Genomic DNA, 21,303 nt, shown 5'->3' with positions numbered 1-21,303 from the left:
GCTCTTATCATCACCTCTTCTTGATTATGGGCAGGTTTTATTGACTTGCTTATAATGAAATGAATATGTCAAGAGTGATAAGGTGCTACTGCTAAGATTAGGTTATAAAAGGACCATGGCTTCCACTTTGGGTGTTTGCTCTCAGCTACCCTGTTGTGAGCAGTCCTATGGAGATGCCTATGTAAGTGACCCTGGAAGCAGATTTTCTGAGTCCTGTCAACAACCATGTAGAGTGAGACTGTAAGCAGATCATCCCTCAGTCAGGCCTTAAGATGACATGTAAGGCCTGGCTAACTCCTTGATTACAGTCTTGTGAGAGACCTTAATCTAGAACCACCCAGCTAAATTGCTCCCAAATTCCTGACTCACAGCAAGTGGAGAAAATAAATGTTTTCAGTTGTAAGTTTTGGGGTGATTTGTTATACAGCAAGAGATAACTAATACACCCAAAGACCTGGACTTGGTATGTTTTGTTGGCTTTGCTACAACCCCCTTCAAAGAATAAAATATTCCAAGAATATGTTACAAACAGGAAACAACAGCAAAGTATTAAGATAACTAAACCAATACTTAATATAACCCTAGTAAAACTGGATTCAAATATTTAGCTTAATTACAAGGTCTAAGTGAGAACTTTATATTGTGTCCATGCCAAAATCCAATTCCTAAGGCCACATGATATAGAACCTTATCCTAGCAAGCTTATGGGAGAAAGAGAGAGCTTACCACTATGACTGGACCTTCTAAGAACGGAGCATTCCCTGGTCTTACTTAGAATATGTAGGTTATACATGATTGATCTTTTAATAGACAGAGACTGCTAGTGAATATGGCACAGTCAAAATCCTAGACCCTAAGCAGCAAGTCTGATTAATTCTCCCTGAGATGACTACAGGCAGAAAGGCAGGTAGAAAAGCATACATGTTCCTTTCTCTATTTCACTGAATCACTTATAATGAACTCCTGCTATCAAGAAACAGTCTATTGGTCAAGTCAATTTGAGTAATACTGCCTAATTTATCATCCTCTTGAAGACTCAATGCACATTACATGTTAAAGCCTCTGAAAAGTTATTCAGTAAAGATAGCTGTTTATTTAACACAGCACTTCAACATCTGACAACCAAACCTTTTTTTCTACAAGTACTCCTTAAAATGTTACAGTAAGTGAACTTTAGAAACTCTCTTAAGTTTTTCCTAAATAAAATGATTATACTGTATTTGAAAAACTTCTGACAATTTACCTTGCCAAGTTGCTGTAGAAATTTCAAATGTCTCTCTTCAAACTGTGTAGGATCCCTGTCTTCAAAAGCAACAGAAAACCCTGAAAGACCCATCCTTATGTTTGGTAACATGTCATTTTCTGTTAATAGTTCATAATCTGGAGAAATAAAGAATATTACCACCTTTAGTTAGCAAAATATTCTCTGGACTATACTGATATACATTCAAGTTGACGAAAATAATCATGAGTTATAAATACTAAATGATACAGGTAAGCTCAAATAGTTTAGATTATATTAATGGAAGCCTTTTATCATTACCCATAATCTGACAGGCTTTCAAGAGAGATTTTACAAAGGATAAATATTTGTTTTCCAAAATAAGTTTTAATATTCATAAAGTAAGGTAATATGCTGAAAGTTATTGTGAGAAAGGTGAGTAATACTGGAGTAGAAAGCACCTATAGGTCAAACACGTGTATATCAGCTCAGTATTTTGAAAAAGGAAAAAATAAACCAAAACAAATAAAGCTCATGTTTAGAAAACCAATTATAAAATATATGAGAAATGTTAAAAAGAACTGCTTTTTAAAAGTCAATTGAAGCAAAACAAAAACGCTATAGTTTATAACTCATTAAATGGCAAACTAAAATTAATTTACTGAAAGAGGAAAAGGCCTGTTTTTTAAAAAATGAAAATAATTATCAGTCAAGATTAGAATATGTATAAATCATGAAAGGCATATGAACATAAGATACTAAGAGGGTCCAAAGGACATTAAGAAAAATTTTTAAAGGAATTACAAAATTAGTAAAGATTCATTAAATAAAGAGAGAAGCCTGGAAAATCAGTGAGATCACTTCATCAATACATACCTGGTGTAAACAAACTGTTAAGATCTCGTATGATGGCTCTGAAGGAAGGCCTGAAATCTGGTTCATAATCCATACAATTATTTATAAGGTTTGCTAATTCTGCCCACTTTGGTGCAGGAAGCTGGTGCCTATCTTCATAAAATTGCAGCTTCTATAATTAAAGAACCACAAACTGGGAATAAATTGCATAATGCCACACCAACCTTCTTTTTAAAATTAGATGGGCTAAACAGTATTAAATCATGTGAAAGTATTATGAAAATTCAGAGAGAGAATAATTCTAACTTAATCTGTATAAACTTACTCTTTGAGAATCCAGAGCACTTAAGGGTTTATCTCCTCCACTGCAGATTTCCCACAAAGTGGTACCAAAACTCCATTTGTCTGTTGCCAAATTTAAATTTTTAGGATTTTCAATGCATTCAGGTGGTACCCATGGTATTCTCTCCTGAAGGACTTTTAAATGATTTGAACAGAGTAGGATTAAATAATTTGCAAGTAAACCAATCTTTTATATGTAAATAGCTTAAAGTTCATTTGAATAATCAGGCCTATTTATTTTGGAGGGGATGTGCACATGACGTGCACATGACTGCATAAACTTAAGAGCCAGAAGGGACCTTCAAGATTATCTAATTCAATACCTCATCTTTAACAGTGACAACATGGAGACACACGATTGAGGAATCTGCCCAGAGGCACACAATTTGTTAGAAGCAGAGACAGAACTAGAATCCTGTACGGTGAATTCTGAATCAATTCATCTTCTTTCCGTTAAACTTATAGTGTCTCAATTCGCATATCACTTTCTCAACCTCTTTCCATTAGTTTTACCTTACAAAAAAAAAAAAATTTTTTGAGACAGGGTGTCACTCTGTCACCCAGGCTGGAGTGCAGTGGCATGATGGCAGCTCACTATGCTTTGACCTATTGGGCTTAAGCTATCCACCAGCCTCAGCCTCCCAAAGTTGTTAAGATTACAGCCATGAGCCACTGCACTAAATAGTCAAAAAATTTTTTCTATCTAGTTTATCCTAAAATTGCCCCTTGATACTTCTTGGTATTTCTTTACAATGCTTACGTAGTAAAGATAATGTTACATCATTCAGATTGTCCTAATGATTTAATAGCCATGGCAATTCTCACTTGCAGATAAAAAAAAACAAAAAAAACAAAAAAAGGACCAACAGGCATTTATGGCGGATGGATGGCTAAACTGCACCAACATATTCTAGGGATGGAATTGATACAAGTGGGCTCTGCTCAAATCATGGAATTTCCAAGTAAAGTTTCTGTGGTCTTTGATTCCACCAGAAAGACAGTATTCAAGAAAGGAGGAAGCAATATAACTTTACTTTCCGGTATTCTGACATAGACAGACAGACAAAAACAATGATTGACAGATAAATACCTTCACCCTATGAATACATTTTTTTCCATCTTCACTTCCCATTCCAAAGGATAAGATTTCCCAGAATACCAGACTTAAGACCCTGTACTATTTTTCTGCCATACTCCATACTCCTGTACTACTGCCCAGTTATCACTGTCTTCACTGTCAGATAAGGCATCAAGTTTATGTACTATTGACTTACAACAGGATACATCAATGCACAAAAATTGATCAATTTATATTCTAAATTTAGAACATCCAGTTAGAGAAATTAGCTAAGTTACCAAATTTAATTACAATTATCTAGAGCCCAAAAAATCCCTCTCAACTATCTGACTGAAATTTCTATTTTTAACACTGCGTTAAGTGTTAAGTAGTAAAGATTAACAGATACAAATGAAAGGGGTTTTTTTTAAGGTTTTAAGGAGTCACAGTTAGCTGGATAATTACACTAATTTCTTCACAGGGGGCAGAAAAAACCCTAAGATCTCAGGCTAGATAAGTTTTTATTTAGTGACTAGAAGAATAGTTAGAAAATTTACTTGTGGCTCAAGGAATATTAGAAAACTTCATATTAAAAATGGATAAAATCCTACTCTTCACACATAATTACAGATTAAAACTGTTTTTAAAAAAATAACCTCACAGTCCATGGTTATATGCTTATAAGTAAGAAAAATAGACTAAGATTTAACTAACTTAATTTAAATTGCTAAAAGTGATAACTTTATTATTAGTCAGGAACATATTAATTAAATGGAGTTCAAGGAAAATTAATAACATGTTCTTTACACCACTGCCCAAGTAAAGCTCAGTAACATTTTATGTATTTCTACAGAACTTACTGTCCTTTGGCAAAACTGTAATACTAATGCCAGGGTCACTAAGTTTGATGAAAGGAGGATTTCCTGTCTTCCTGTCTTCTTCTCTGATAAGTAGAATATTTTTGGCACACACATTCCCATGAATAAGGGTCTTTTCTTCCTATTAGAGTTAAACACACATATATTCAAATATCAATCCACAAATATTTCAGCATTTAGTATGTTCAAGACCTCAAAACAGATTTAAAGAAGAAATATATCTAAGATAGTATAATAAATATTAATTTGGAGGCATGCATTGAGATAAAAGGAAATTTATGACTCCTAACTATGCTGTCTTACATTTTAAATAACATAATAATCTACACTTGTGAAGAAATGAATAAATTAAAACTACCAAGTGACACTTCACATGAATTCTAAGGTTAGGATGGTTTGTATTTCTGGATAGGAGCTGACATTAAGAAATATTACTTCAGTTCTGCAGCAGGACATAGATGCACCCTGAGGGGTCTGATCACTGGCAGGCCCTCTAGTATTCTTCTCTGACAACACTGCTTTCTCATGGACATAATGTACAATGGGCCAAAAATATAGCAGATGTTTCTGCATAATTTTTGGTTAAATTTTCTAAATCCAAGAGACACAAAATATCATGATTGTCTATTAGTAGTTCTAAGATACTGACAGGATGACAAAACTATTTTTTCAAAAGTGATTTTACATACATAAACACATGCCTCAAGTAACCTCTTTCATCATCTAACACAGACTACTTTACATGAATTGGCATCCAAGTACAGATTTATTTCTTGTTTCCAGGTAAAGATAATTTGTATATTGTTTCATAAAATAAAACAGTATCTTTTGATAAAAAGGATATACTACTTACTAGAAAATGCATGGCCCATGCCAACTGTTTAGCAACTTCAAGTTTCCATAATATATTTATACAATTTTTATTCTTTTTCAGATATGTATCTAGTGATCCAAATTTTACAAACTCCTGAACCAGAATATCTGCATTAAAATATAAGTAATAATAATTAGCCTTAAGTATAAATATAATTAAATATATGTAATTTAAATCTTTATAAATATATTTATACTTACATTACAGGTAAAGAAAATTAAACAAAACTCACTGCTTTAAAGAAAACTTAATGGATATACAGCATTATATTTTTGGTTTTTAGTTTACTTACAACAGCAAGAGTAGGAGTTAAATTATATATTATTATATTACAGGTAACATATATGTGTAATATAATAATAAACCAGCACACCTCTATATATTAGTACTGAATTATGGCTGCTTTTTAAAAATAAATGAAGATTTCTCACTTGATTTCTCTTCCACATAACTTTTTAGACATTCAAACCTGCCTAAAGTTCTTGTACACACAAAAATTACTAACAATGTCTATAATATTTTAGACATAAAGGAGAATTTGAGTTCTAGCTCCATTTGTTCTTTTAATTTATTCTGCAGAAATACAAAAATGTTTTGTACTGCTTTATCTTTAAAACTTTAAAAAAATAAAATAAAACATATTTTGCCAGATAAACAAATACTGGCTTCCAAAAATATTCCTGGATTCCTTTGTGGTCCACAGGAGCCTCTCAGATACCTCCATATAACAGGTTCCAAACCACTGCTTTTGAAAAGACTATCAATTTTCAAAGACATGAAAAAATGTTATATAAGTGTAGATGTATATTTAATCTGTATTATTATTGAAAAATGGGTAATTATATAAACAATTTTCTTGAATGTAAACTTTGGCAGGCACTAAAACACAAGCATACCTCGAATATATTACCAGTTTCATTTTAGACTACCATAATAAAGCAAATATCACAATAAAGCAAGTCATGAATTTCTTGGTATGCCAATACATATGAAACTTATATTTACACTATAATGGAGTTTATTTAATGTGCAACACCATTATATCTCCAAAAAAATCAATGAATATACCTTTTTAAAAGTATTTTTTTAAAAGCATGCCTGCCTCACTAAGCTTAATCATTTCTAGCTTTCGATTTAAAGTGAGAGACTGGTGAATCTTCCTTTCACTTGAACATTTAAAGACCACTGTAGGATTATTCAGTGGCTTAATTTCAATACTGTTGTCTCAGCAAACAGGAAGGCCTCAGGAGAGGGAGAGAGACAAAGGACAGGTTAATTGATGGAGGAGTCAGAGCCCACACTGCATTTATCTATTAAGTTTGCCTTCTTACATTTGCTTTGTTTGGGACATCTCAAAATAATTACAATACTAACAATAAAGATTACTGATCACAGATCACCTTAACATATACTTTTTAAAAAGTTTGAAATGTTGCCAGAATTACCAAAATGTGACACAGAGACATGAAATGAGCACGTGCTGTTGGAAAAATGTTGCCAACAAACTTGCTAGACAGTGGGTTGCCATAAACCTTCAATATGTAAAAAATACAGTAAGAAGAACAATAAAGCAAAGTGCAATAAAATGAGGCATGCTTGTATACTATTAAAGCATGGGTACTATTTCTACCTTTGGTAGTTTCTATGAACAATCTAAATGTAGCCAAAAATATATCTAGTATCATATCAACATAGTCATTTCATTTAGCTCTATTAGACTTTTTTTTGACTATAATACTCTATTAGTTTGGGCATTGTAACCTTCTACTTTTAACTTCCTTCATTGGTTTCCTTTTTCACAAGATGTAACTGAACAGTTCTGCAGTGTTTTCAGTTTCAAAAATAACTCCTGTTAAATTACGGTTTACACTGATACCTAGCTTTGATCCTGAAATTGAAATTTCTATATAAACAAAAACAGATCCTCTGAGAAAGGCATAAGAAAGCTTGTAGTTTTACTTACTCTCCTCTCCGCAGACACATACTCCATAATTTAAAACCAAATGCTTGTGAGAAAGCTGGCTCATCATGCTTGCTGCTTCAAAGAAAGACTAAGGAAAAGAAAAACAAAAAGTATGAAGAATTACTGTTTGACTGTGTCTTCAAGTACTCATAGTTCAGAAAAATTTCTCTGCCATAATAAAGATGAACTTTCTCCTACTCTCAGTATGACTATAATAATTAGGCATAAAAGTGCTTTGGTCCCCTTATATGGACCTGCAACTGCCATCAACCTTCTGAAGAAACCCCTGGGTAAGCCTGAAATACGGAAATCAAAGTGAGAGACGAGAGTGGTACGGGAACCATGAATGATGCCAGTCAAACAGGCTTGACCTGTAACATCTGAGATAGAGCAGAGATGTACATACAACTAGAGGTAGATATTAGAGATAGAACTGAGGTAGATGGATGCAGCCTTTAAATCAGGCGTCCCCAAACTTTTTACACAGGGGGCCAGTTCACTGTCCCTCAGACCGTTGGAGGGCTGCCACACACTGTGCTCCTCTCACTGACCACCAATGAAAGAGGTGCCCCTTCCTGAAGTGCAGCGGGGGGGGCGGATAAATGGCCTTAGGGGGCCACATGTGGCCCGTGGGCCGTAGTTTGGGGACGCCTGCTTTAAATAGTACTTGTAAAGAATTAAGAATGTGCAGATAAAATATCACGACATCTGTGTCAGGATACTAGCATAGTTTTAACTTCACTTTAATTCAACTAAACTTTGACTAAAACCCCTGGGTATGACTGTTCAGTGAATCACGATTACCAGTACTGTGGTGTTCTGGATTAGAACAACTCTTTGGCTTGAATTTTTCACATAATCTTCCACTAACACCCTTTAAGATATTGTAACTATCATATCTTGCTATGTTCAGAGCTCTGGCAACTGCACACGTGGTCTGCCTGCTAGCATCTCTGAATGATGCCCAGAGACATCCAGATTCACTAAGAATGTTCCTTAGTACAGTGCCTTTCACACTTTTTGTAAAAAAATAAATGAAATTATAGAAGAACCTCTGTGTAAACCATAAAGAAAGCTCTGCAGAGCTAAGTTTGAAAATCCATGGCCACAGTATATGCAGAAATGTAGTAACACTCCAAACATAATGCTAAATATAATTTGTTTGGAATTAAGTTATTGTTTTATTGTACTTTAGGTTCTGGGGTATATGTGCAGATCATGCAGGGTTGTTGCATAGGTGCATACATAACTAGGTGGTTTGCTGCTTCCATTCCCCCTTCAATCTATATCCAGCATTCTTCCCCACGTTATCATTTTTTAAACAATTCCATAATTTAAAAACCCTGTAATTCTGTAGCCCACAAGAATATATCCTCAGAAAAGTCCTTGACATATTTAAAAATTACAATTTTGGAAAGCTACACACAAGTACCTTGTATACATATGAGAGCACATCTTTAAACAGCATAAACTACATGAATTACATAAAGAACATACACACCTCTGAATAGTTTCTATGTGCTTTATCCAGAACTTTTAAAAGAACTTCTGTTTCATGCAGTTGGCCATAGTCTCCTACTTCTCTTCGTATGCCTTTAAAAATCTTTGTAAAAGTGCCTTGGCCAAGGCTTTCATTCTTCAAGAGAAAGAGGTAAGAGAAAAGAATGAGTAAAGATGGAGAAAGAGGTCAGAACAAGAAAATATGTTCAATGAGGAAGAATTTTTTAAATCCATAAGCAAGTATTTCCCTTACAATCTAAACCCAGATTTGAGACTCCAAATTAATTCTTTTATTCTGCTTCCTTAATTAGTAATGAGACAGAAAACAAGGATTGATGAATTAAGTGTATTTTGACTCTACTCGGTTTTGAAATTTCCTGAATGGGCTATAATTGTCACTTTTTAAAAAACAGAGTCATTGTTTACCTATATTTGCTTACATGAGAATCATTTGTTTGCGTTTCCTACTAGTGCAACAGAGTGTGGTCTATAGAGGCAGAATATCTGACTTTTTCTTATTATCACTTACTAGTTGTATGACCTTGTACAGGCTATTTTATCTCTGTGCTACAGCTGTCTTAGTTTCTTCATGTCAAAAATGAGAATAGTAACTCTTTTTCCAATAGGATTGTTATGAACAGTAAGTGAATAAATACATAAAAATACTTAGTACAGTCTTGACACATAGTAAATGTGCATTAAGTGTTAGCTGTTACCACTAGCACTAGTATTTCTTGCATATCTTTATAAAGTAATTGTTGAAAGCCTGCACTCTGAAGTAAGGCTGCTTTTGTTCAAATCCAAGCTCTACTATTTATTAGTTTTTTTAATATTAGTCAAGTAACCTGGCCACTCTGTTTCCTATTACTCACATGAGGATTCTTGTCTTTATTATTCTGGCTAATTCTATCGTTTCCTTATAGAGCTCAGATATCAGTTGGTCTTTCTCATAATGCCTTCCATGTTCCTTAATCCTCTTTCATATGTTCCATTTCTTTCTCCCTAACTGCTGCATTCTTAATAGTTTCTTCAGATCTATCTTGCAATTCACTAATTCTTGCTTCAGCTGTTAAGTAATTTCCTTTTCAACCTGTATATTCTGTTTTAATGTCAATGAGCATATTTATAATTTCTATGCTTTTTTTCCTGAAATGTTTTTTGTTTGTTAAAACAATGTCTTCTTATTTCTCCATGTTTTCAATTCCTTTTCTATCTTTAAACATTCATATGTACTTTATAGTCTGTATCTGAAAATTCTGACAGAAAGTTCCTGGAGTTCTAATTTTGATGTTTGTTGGTCTGCTGACTCTTACTTAATCCTGCATTACTTCTTTGTATGTTTCTAAATTTTCTCTTAAAAGCTCACGTTTGGAATGGTTTTATCTGTGGAATTCATGGGTTGCCTAGGTTAAGAGTATATGGTTCCAAAAACATTTTTTATTTGTTTCTTTCAAGAACCACACAATATTAGGAGAGTACCACTTTTAATATAGAATTTCTGAGTCTATGTAGGTAGTATAATGAAGCCCAAATTCAAAAGCTCATGATGACAAATTCTTATGAAAGAATCCTTTTCCTCACTAGAAGCCCAATTAAAAGTGATGACATTGCCTTTCTTCTCTGCTTGCCAGTGAGTGAATTTTTCACATTGTATATATTGTTTTACTGAGGATGTATTTAATTAATAGTCCTGGTTTTATTCAGGGATAGTCTCACTTTTAACTCCTGGCCTTGCCCAAGTCTGAGACATGGCCTTTTAAATCTTAACCTCCTTGATAAGTGTGGCTAATCACCAACCCTAATCAGCTGGCAGCCAAATTATTAGATCTTAGGTACTACAGTTGACCCTTAAACAACATGGGATTGGAGTGCACGGCTCTATTTATATGTGAATTTTTTTTTTTTTCTTCAGTAAATGCAGTGGGCCCTCTGTACTGGCAAGGCAGTTCTGCATCTGCGAAGAAACCCAGATGGAAAATACAGTATTTCTGCACTCCAGCCTGGGAGATAGGGCAAGTCTCACCTCTAAAAAAAAAATAAATAATTTTAGAAAATATTTAGTTATTTTAAAAAAGAAATACAGTGTTCATGGGATGCAAAACCTGCATATATGGAGGGCTAACTTTTCATATCCACAGGTTCCACAGGGCCAAATCGAGGACTTAAGTATGCTCAAACCTTGGTACCCAAGCATAATCCTGGAACCAGTCCCTCCAAGACACTGAAAGATGGCTGGATTTTGTTCTCATTTTTAATCCCTTGAATTCCCTTTTCTTGAGAACTTGAGAGTTAAGATATAAATTTTTGTAGATTTTTAATTTTTAATTTAAGATTTGTGAAAAATCATTTTTAAATTTCCAAAAAGAAATTTTAAATTACATTCTTAGGATAATTAATTTTGCTCACTTCTAACATGAAATTTGTATATTTTTCCTAAGAAAAATACTTAAATCACAACTAAATTTGTATACGTTATAACAAAATAGATCCAAATGTCACCTGAATGTAAATCAAGAAAACAGATGTTGTTTTAAAAGGACAAAAAAGATAGTAATCAGTATCTAATGACTTACAAATATCAAATCTTCATTTCTAATTTTGTGAAACACCATTTGGTTCACGTTATTATGCCTCTGTAATGTTGGTGAGATTGGGACATCAGAAACACCATTCATTCTGAAGACTAGAAGGTTTGATTTATCTGAAAAAATAAAATATATATATCATGTCAAAATACATTGAAAATGAAAGAGTAAAATGAAATGTATTCTATATATAAGAAATGCTTAACTGCTTTTTTATAACAAGATTATTTTAAAGGTTAACTCATTGAACTTTGATGTCTTATTCTTACTTAATGCATTCAAAATTATGATCACTTCCTTAATTAATGTAATTTGAATTTTGGTGTACCCCTGCCAGTTATTTTATTAATTCAAAATTATAATCACTTCTTTAACTCATAGCATTTTTCAGGAATTTTAATAACTTTTAATAATAAGGTTCATTATTTCAAGGGATTCCAACTTTACTATCTTTACTTTAAAAATACAGAAATTGTGGCTCACGCCTGTAATCCCAGAACTTTGGGAGGCTGAGGCAGGTAGATCACGAGGTCAAGAGATCGAGACCATTCTGGCCAACATGGTGAAACCCCGTCTCTACTAATAAAATACAAAAATTAGCTGGGCATGGTGGTGTGCACCTGTAGTCCCAGCTACTTGGGAGGCTGAGGCAGGAGAATTGCTTGAATCCAGGAGGCGGAGGTTGCAGTGAGCCGAGATCACGCCACTGCACTCCAGCCTGGCGCATGGCAACAGAGCAAGACTCTGTCTCAAAAAAAAAAAAAAAAAAAACAACAACAACAACAACAACAACAAATTAAAATCCTAAAAATTCTACTTACAATAACATGAGAATTTAGTAGTGAGGTCTTCCAGCTCATAAATAAGTGACATTATACCACACCATTATTATCCTTAAAATCTTATTTTAGAATAATTGCACTTCAAGTCACTTCTAGACCACTGAAACCAAAGTAAACAATCTTATTTGATTGATGCTTGTACAAGAGAATAAGATAAAACTGACTTTTAGAGCTGCTGCTTTCATATATCCTTTGAAATCAGTGTACTGAAGATACTTCACACCACATACACAATCCATGACCAGTAATTTTAAAATAACTGGAAAACTATTTTACCTTTTGGCTTTGGGGGACAGCATTTAGTAAACTGGAAAATTATATTGTCTGAGCGAACAGTTTCCATCTGGTAACAATTCAAAAGATCTTTAAGACTACTGAAGTTCTTCTTTGTCCCACTGAGGTTGTACTCTTCATTCTCATTTTTTGTAATCAAACAGTGTTTATATTCAATGACGTTTTCTCGCTGTATAAGTTTAATTATAAAGAAAGGCAAGGAAATCACAATAGACATCATAGTGATTATTCTGACAAAAGACTATCACAAGAACAAGCAATAGAATAAACATCTGAACCATGAATCCTGATGCAGTGTCGGTATAGTGATACAAGTACCTGGCTCCTCAAAAGGGCACTTCACAATTTCTCAGCCTGTCAAAGTGGTTTAAAAGTTGATTTTATAAAAAAGCATGTAAGAAGGAAATGATAATTAATAATACCATCTTTAATAGTTTTCCACTGTTTGTAAGATAAAGCCTAAAATGAATGTAGCAATATAGAGCTTTCCATGAGCTGCTTTCTGCCTCCATCTCCAATCTCAGCTCCTGCCACTGCCAACATACATACAACCTATTTTCCAGCCATATTAAATGACTTAAATCATTTCAAGCAACTGCTATGCTGCTTCATGCCTAGATAACTCCTCATGCTATCTGTCTACCTAAGAATGTATACCCACTTTTTCTGTGCAGTGAACCTTCATTCAATCATCAAAACTCAGTTCAAGTACCACTTTTTCTATGAGGTCCTCTCTAATGCTTACCTTATTGCACAAGCAAAGGTGAACATCCAAAAGCCATTTCACTGAACCACCATTGTACTTGTATAATTATCTTTAACAGAACATTTTAAATATTTTGCAGTTTTAAAATATTTGTCTTATGTACTATATTATGCACTTGTTCATCTATTTTTAAGGTGCATTTTATAAACACATTCATTCTACTTAGAAACATTTATATAAAATCTACCATTACCTCAAGGTCAGTCAAGTCCTTCCTATGCCAAATGACCTTTCTTAAAAATTGTAAACCTGTTTGTTACTGTCAGTATTTGCCTATGCTAGACAATTACAATGTTCAGTTTAGAATTTTTTTGTATACTTTAAAATTTTTGTTTCTCCAGTAGATAAGTTTCTTTAAAGTAGGGCTATAGCATAAACTCTCTAATACAAAGCCCTCATTAGCCTTGGCACATACAGTGAACATAAAATATATAGAGAGATATTTTGAATTGATAACTTGAATATAATATACTATTATGTGTTACAGTAAGAAGATATGTTGAAATTAGGAGAGATTACCAGTTTTACACAAAGGTAAAGTAATGGAGTAACCTACTTTCTGTAATTAATCTACCCTCTATATATGCTAAATTAAGTTCTATTTTATGAAAATTTAAATAACTGAATAATAAAATTCTTACTTTCTCTATTCTTAAAAAGCAAGATAAACTTGAAAGCTGCTATAAAGTTTCTTAGGATTTATACCATGAAATTGCTTTGTAAGTGATAGTAAATAATCATAAATAAGATCCAAGATGATCTGTATTGACAGTGGGGTTTCATTGCAGTTTTACCTTCAAAACATACATTGTACATCAATATTCTTAATATTAGAAAATCACTAGTTAAAAGTACTTTAATGTTTCTGTTTCTTTGTTATTGCCCTATTTTTCTCTAATTCTGTAACCACTGTTAATAGAAAGTTTGCTTCCAGTTAATTTTGTTCTACATGATAAGGTGAAGATTTCCAGTTTTCAAAAAAAAATCAAGACACTTGATGAAATACCTTTTGACACACTGGTAACACCAAAACATCAGAAAATAAAATAAATGCAAAATAAAAAGACATTATAAATTATTTTAAATTTTTATATAAACCCTGGGAATTACATCTTATTTATTTGTGCAGAATCTCTGAGGTAAATAAAGCATTAGTACACTTGTTATCATATCCAAAGCTATAATTGTGAGTATTAAAAAGGAAATATGGTAAATCAATATGGAGAGGAAATTAAATGAACTAAATAAAGTGTTACTACTAATAAATGTGACATACTAACCTCGACAGCAAAAGTCAGAAAATACTTATTAAAGTCCTTAGGACTGCATCGAAGTACATACAGTCCAGTCTGATTGCCTGCTTTCTTCAGTTTACTGATGGCAAAGTCCATTCTAAAGGTAAAGAAGAAGCAATCTGAATGATAATACGGCAAGCACCATAATATTAGGACCAAACGTCATCTAAAAAAAATCAAAAGTCAAATCTAAAACTTGTCGGAATTGTCTCCTCTACTTTATATGTTTAGCAATAATCTTCCAATGGAAAAAAATCAAAGTACCAAGCTATTCTGCAGTAAGTTCAAACCACTACATGGGGCAATTATATAGCTTTAAAAACCAGTGAAAGGTATTATAAGACAAAATCACAAAGAACAATCTGTTCATTTGATTTTTCTGCCTACTGATTTCAACATTAGTATTTTTTAAACCATACTCACTCTCAGAAAACTTCATTTAACTATACAGATAGTATATCAGAAAATACTTACATCTCTTCTACCATAGCAGTTACTGACATAAAAATCTGAATGCATGATTTTACTATTTAGTATAATAACACATTCTAAGAGAAGACTCATGGCAACTGGCAAAGACTACTGATTTTTAAGATTTGTGATGTTTTCTGAAGCTGCACATCTTGAAAGAAAATCAAAATATAATCTATACAAAAGCAATAATCATTTTGGTTTCACTTATCACCTTATTTCTAATATACAAACCAATGTTTGCACATAGTAGGTACTCAGTAAATATAAATAAAAGAACGTTTGAATGAATTGATGGATACATAAATAAAGGCAAGGAGTGCAGCTTTTTCATAGCAACCATATTCATTACTAAATAAATATTAAGCATAGATTAAATCAAGTTTTTATATTCTCAAATATTTAGGGGTAGGTTAAATGCAAGGAACATAATATGCTCACGATCCCAGATTTCCCCTCTGTTCAAGTTATTCAAATCTGTTATCAACATAAAGCACATCCTAGCTGAGATATCATTAGGACTTAAGCCAAACAGCTGTTATGCATGATAACTCGCTTTACCTAGTATTAAAGTAATGATTTACAACTGTGTGAGCCAGTACGATAGTTACTAGCCACATGTTGCTATTTAAATGTAAAGAAATTTAAATTAAATTAAAATTCAGTTCCATGGTTGCACTACCCACATCTCAAATACGAAACAGCCACATGTGGCTAGTGGCTACTGTGTTACACACCACAGATACAGAATATTTTCATCATTGCACTAAGTTCTACATAGCACTAATCTAGAAATGTGGACATAATATACATCTTGTGTTTGCACCTTTCAGTATAAAGAGACGGACTATCCTAAAAAAGAGAATTTTCAAATTTTGCACTGACTCCTTTGCAATATTTTAAAATTAATAAAACATAAATTGGAGGTCTTTTTTAGTAACACTCAAGAGTGAATCAATCACACCCAGGCATGATTAACAAATGTTATTTAAACTTCTACAAGTTATAAATATTATAGATTGGGATATAGTTGGTAAATTATACACTAAATAATTCTAATTACTATGTAATCTGATTGCAAATAGCCTTTTGTTTAAAAAAATTTGTCAAACTATTTTTTTCCTAAACATACATGTATCACTCTGTTATATTAACTTTTCTTTGTAAATATATAATTTACTTTTAAGTCTATATTACTCACGAAATTGGGCCATGACAGTTGCTTTGTATATTTTCAAGCACCATTGGAGGTGCTACTTCTTTACAGAGGTAATGATGTGCATCTGCAGTTAATCTATAATAGCCGTCAATTAATGACACGAAAGACAAAGCTTCCCTTAATGAGCTAAGTTCAATTTCCTAATCAGAGAAAAGAAAAAGAAATGACATCTTTCAGAAAGTCAACCACATGTTAAATATTGAAAATTTTCTTAATTTCATGTTTTTACAGTAATTCTCCTAAATAAAATTTCTTCTAAATTGTTCACGTCTTTTATGGCTCAGTCTGATATTTAATTCTTATGTGTGATATTTAACATCCTCCTAAATACAGACAATCATACCTTCCCAGTTATAGTTCACTCTGTATCCATCATTTTACTTTATTTTCCAATATCCTTCTTAGACTAACATACCAGTTATCTCAGCTAGAAATCTATGTAATATGATATAAGAGTTGGCATTAGAAATGATGACCATTTATTTTTAAATAACAATTTTTTTCTTTTTTCTTTCTTTTTTTTTTTGAGACAGAGTCTTGCTCCATTGCCCAGGCTGAAGTTCACTGGCCTACTCTTGGCTCACTGCAACCTCCACCTCCCAAGCTCAAGCGATCCTCCCACCTCACCCTTATGAGTAGCTAGGATTTACAGGCATGTGCCACCATGCCCACCTAATTTTTCTATTCTTACTAAAGACAAGGTTTCACCATGTTGGCTGGGCTGGTCTCCAATTCCTGACCTCAAGTGATCCACTTACCTTGGCCTCCCGAAGTGCTGGGATTACAGGTGTGAGCCACCGCATCAGCCTTATACACCCTTACATACCAATTATATACTGCTAAAGTATTGATGCTACAAACTAAATTAGGATATGTACCTATGCTGTGTTTCCCCCTGCCCGGAGTCAAAGTCTTGCTCTGTCACCCAGGCTGGAGTGCAGTGGCGTGATCTCGGCTCATTGCAGCTTCTGCCTCCTGAGTTAAAACAATTTTTATGCCTCAGCTGCCCAAGCAGCTGGGATTACAGGCACACACCAAGATGTCCAGCTAATTTTTGTAATTTTAGTAGAGACGGGGTTTCACCATGTTGGCCAGGCTGATCTCAAAGTCCTGACCTTATGATCCACCAGGCTTGGACTCCCAAAGTGTTGGGATTACAGACGTGAGCCACCAAGCCCTGCCTGATTGTATCTTAATACATATGTGAACAAATAGTCTAAAATGCAGTACAGTATGTTACTTAAATGGGAAAATATACATACATAAAAATACTTACATTTTTACATACAAAAAGTGAACTATATAATGAAAAAGCCCCATTTATAACAAAAAGAATGCAATATCAAGAATTAACAAAATTATTATTAGAAAAACTTTAAAACACTTGTAAAATTAAACTTTTTATTTAAATATATAGAAGATTAATCATGTTCTTGGTAGAAAAATTTGGTATCATAAAAATGTAAAATTCCTCTCTAATTTTCTAATTTGTCTCAATCACAATAAAAATACCAACAGATACCAGAGGCTGTACCTACAAAAACATGGCAAACATGAGATTCAGAAAATCAGATCCAATATAAAAGAGATAAAAAGATAGTTACCAGGATAAGAAAGGAATGACCAAAAATTACAGCTGTACAAAATAATAGCTGTACCTAGACAGCTTCCAGTCCAGACTATAAAGATGCTGTGATCGAGGATGTACTTCTCCAGAAAAGTAAAAATGCTATAATATATGACAGGTTTGCTTATGTGAAATACTGTATTAAGAAGTACACTACAGGCTGGGCGCGGTGGCTCAAGCCTGTAATCCCAGCACTTTGGGAGGCCGAGGCGGGTGGATCACGAGGTCAAGAGATCGAGACCATCCTGGTCAACATGGTGAAACCCCGTCTCTACTAAAAATACAAAAAAAAATTAGCTGGGCATGGTGGCGCATGCCTGTAATCCCAGCTACTCAGGAGGCTGAGGCAGGAGAATTGCTTGAACCCGGGAGGCGGAGGTTGCGGTGAGCTGAGATCGCGCCATTGCACTCCAGCCTGGGTAACAAGAGCGAAAAGCCATCTCAAAAAAAAAAAAAAAAAGTACACTACAGAGTTCTTGTAGAAAATGAAAATAAAGCTAGATACAAAGGAAAAACCATAAAGCAATAATTAACTCCTGGAAAAAGTTACCTAAGAATGAAAATGTTATCACAACATACTTCTTGGCCCAGCAATGAACATTTCATAATCATAAAAGGAACACAGAATAGGGTCCTAAACCAAAAATTATAAGGAGACAAGTATATAACATGTTTGTACTATAACAGGTGTTTAGTTAACACAACTAGCCAAAAAAGAAAAAAAAAAGAACCAGGTACTATAAAAGATATCCTAAACAAAATTAAAAGACTTGGAGATTACAAACATGTACAACAAAGGATTACACCCAACACACACTGTGGGAATAAAACCTATAAAACAATTAAAAAGAAAAAAAGAAAACTAGTCAAATGATATGAAAAGGCAGTTGACAGAAGAATAAATATTAAAGCTGACCTATAAACACATGAGGTATTGCTCAATATGAGGTTCTAATTAAGGAAGTGAAATACAACAGGATGGCATTGTTTTACCCACTGATTTGGCAGAAAAAAGATTGATAACATCCAATGTTGGCAAAGGATACAAGAAGAGAGGTGTACAGATACATTGGAAACACCATTTGAGAAGTACTTTAATAGTCTCTATCAAAGTTGTAAATATTCACACCCTTTGAACTAGCAGTTCACTAACCAGTATCTCTCCTAGTGATATACAAGCACATTCTGTTTTACTGCACTTCCCCTTATGGCTCTTCCCAGATACGGCATTTTTTTCATATAAATTGAAAGTTTCTGACAAACTTAGGTGGAGCAAGCACAAGTCTACCAGTGCCATTCTTCCAATAGCATATGGTTACTTCCTGTCTGTGTTACATTTTGGTAATTTTCACAAAATTTGAACTTTCTCATTGTTATTATACATGTTATGGTGATCTGTGATCAGTGACCTTTGACGTAACTACTGTACAGATGTCCCTCAGAATACAAGAGGGATTAGTTACTGGACGCCTGCATATACCAAAATCTGACCATATTCAAGTCCTGCAGTCAATCCTGCAGAACCCCCATAAACAAAGTGTCAACCCTACGTATATACAGGTTTCGCATCCTGTGACTACTATATTTTCCATCCATGTTTCGCTGAAAAAAAAAAACTGCAAATAATTGCACCCACACATTTCAAACCTGTGATGTCCAAGCATCAACTGTAATTGTTTTGGGGCACCAAACGCTGGGCCTATATAAGATGGTGAACTAAAGTGATAAATTTGTATATGTTCTGATAGCTCCATCAAATGGCTATTTCACTTTCTTTTTCCCTCTCCTCAGGCCTCCCTATTCCCTCAGACACAACTCTAATGAAACTAGGCCAATTAATAATCCCACAGTGGCCTGCAGGTATTCAAGTGAAAGGAAGATTCACCCGTCTCTCACTTTAAATCAAAAGCTAGAAATGATTAAGCTTAGTGAGAAAGGCATGTTGAAAGCCAAGGCAGGCTGAAAACTAGGTCTCTTGCACTAAAAAGGAAAGTTATGAATGCAAAGGAAAAGTCCTTGAAGGAAACTGAAAGTGCTACTCCTGTAACCACAAAAATTATAGGAAAGTCAAACAGCCTTATTGATGATACAGAGAAAGTTTGAGTGGTCTAGACAGATCAAACCAGCCACAACATTCCCTTAAGCCAAAGCCTAATCTAAAGCAAGACCCTAAGGCTCTTCAATTCTATGAAGACTGAGAGGTGAGGAAGCTGCAGAAGAAAAGTTGGAAGTTACCAGATTGGTTCATGAGATCTAAGAAAAGAAGCCATGTCCACAGCCTAAGTGCAAGGTAAAGTGTGGAAGCTGCCACAAGTTGTCCAGAAGATCTAGCAAAGATCACTGAAAAAGATGGTGACACTAACAAGATTTTCAAACGTAAACAAAACACCCTTCTGTTGGAACAATACGCCATCTAGGACTTCCACAGCTAGAGAGGAGAAGTCAGTGCTTGGCTTCAAAGCTTCCAAGGACAGGCTAACTCTCTTGCCAAGGACTAATGTAATGCCACTGGTGACTCATTTACCATAATGTAATGCTCATTTACCATTCCAAAAGTCTTAGGGTTCTGCGAATTATACTAAGTCTACCCTGCCTGTGCTCTATAAATGGAACAAGGCTTGGATGACAGCACATCTGTTGTCATCCAACATAGCATGGTTTACTTTTTTTTTAAGATGGAGTCTCACCCTGTCACCCAGGCTGGAGTGCAGTGGCATGATCTCAGCTCACTACAACTTCCAACTCCCAGGTTCAAGCAATTCTCCAGCCTCAGCCACCCAAGTAGCTGGGATTATAGGCTCACACCATCATACTTGGCTAATTTTTTGTATCTTTAGTAGAGACAGGGTTTCACAGTGGTGGCCAGGCTGGTCTGAAACTCCTGACCCCGTGGATCCACCTGCCTCAGCCTCCCAAAGTGCTGGGATTACAGGCATGAGCCACCACACCTGGCCCAGTTTACTATATTAAGGCCATTGTTGAGATCTACTCAGCAAAAAAAGAACTCTGACAGAGATGTAAAAGGATATTCATGTTATTTCCATGCCTTCTGACACAGCATTCATTCTGTAGCCCGTGGATCAAAAAGCAATTTCAACTTTCAAGTCTTATCTAAAAAATACATTCTGTAAGGCTAAGCTGCCATAGATTGTGTTTCCTCTGATGGACCTGGGTAAATAGAAAAACTTATGGTAAGGACTCACCATTCTTGATGCCAGGAAGAACACTAGTGATTCACAGAAGACGATCAATGTGTTAACATATTATCAGGAATTTAGAAGAAGTTGATTCCAACCCTCATGGATAACTTTGAGGGGTTCAAGACTTCAGTGGAGAAAGTCACGAGGATGTGGTAGAAATAGCAAGAGAACTAGAATTAGAAGTAAAGCTGAAGATGTGACTGAATTGCTACAATCTCAAGATAAAACTTGGACACATGAGGAGTTGCTTCTTATGCAAGAGCCAAAAAAAAAAGGTTTCTTGAGATGGAATCTAGTCCTGGTGAAGATGCTG

The 21,303-nt window shown here is 34.3% G+C and overlaps 1 protein-coding gene across 2 annotated transcripts in view; it reads right to left on the bottom strand.

The window, feature by feature from the left end:
• The window catches only part of LOC141583109 (tyrosine-protein kinase JAK2-like), a 42,907-nt gene extending 21,612 nt beyond the window's left edge, over window positions 1-21,295 (bottom strand). The window contains exons 1-11 of one of the 2 annotated variants that reach the window (XM_074392488.1): window positions 16,146-21,295; window positions 14,459-14,570; window positions 12,395-12,581; window positions 11,265-11,392; window positions 8,693-8,827; window positions 7,192-7,279; window positions 5,208-5,335; window positions 4,337-4,475; window positions 2,403-2,554; window positions 2,099-2,249; window positions 1,244-1,380 (exon numbers count right to left, since the gene is read on the bottom strand). In XM_074392488.1, coding sequence (XP_074248589.1) covers window positions 1,244-1,380; window positions 2,099-2,249; window positions 2,403-2,554; window positions 4,337-4,475; window positions 5,208-5,335; window positions 7,192-7,279; window positions 8,693-8,827; window positions 11,265-11,392; window positions 12,395-12,581; window positions 14,459-14,570; window positions 16,146-16,189 — 1,401 coding nt within the window. In that variant the 5' untranslated portion in view covers window positions 16,190-21,295. Of the gene's footprint in view, window positions 1-1,243; window positions 1,381-2,098; window positions 2,250-2,402; window positions 2,555-4,336; window positions 4,476-5,207; window positions 5,336-7,191; window positions 7,280-8,692; window positions 8,828-11,264; window positions 11,393-12,097; window positions 12,219-12,394; window positions 12,582-14,458; window positions 14,571-16,145 lie in introns of those variants that run through there. The other variant, XM_074392489.1, reaches the window with a different exon arrangement.
• Between the last annotated feature and the right edge of the window lie 8 nt (window positions 21,296-21,303).

The sequence above is a fragment of the Saimiri boliviensis genome (assembly GCF_048565385.1).
Source record: "Saimiri boliviensis isolate mSaiBol1 chromosome 2 unlocalized genomic scaffold, mSaiBol1.pri SUPER_2_unloc_4, whole genome shotgun sequence".
NCBI lineage: Eukaryota > Metazoa > Chordata > Mammalia > Primates > Cebidae > Saimiri > Saimiri boliviensis.
This window is presented reverse-complemented; position numbering and strand designations above follow the sequence as displayed.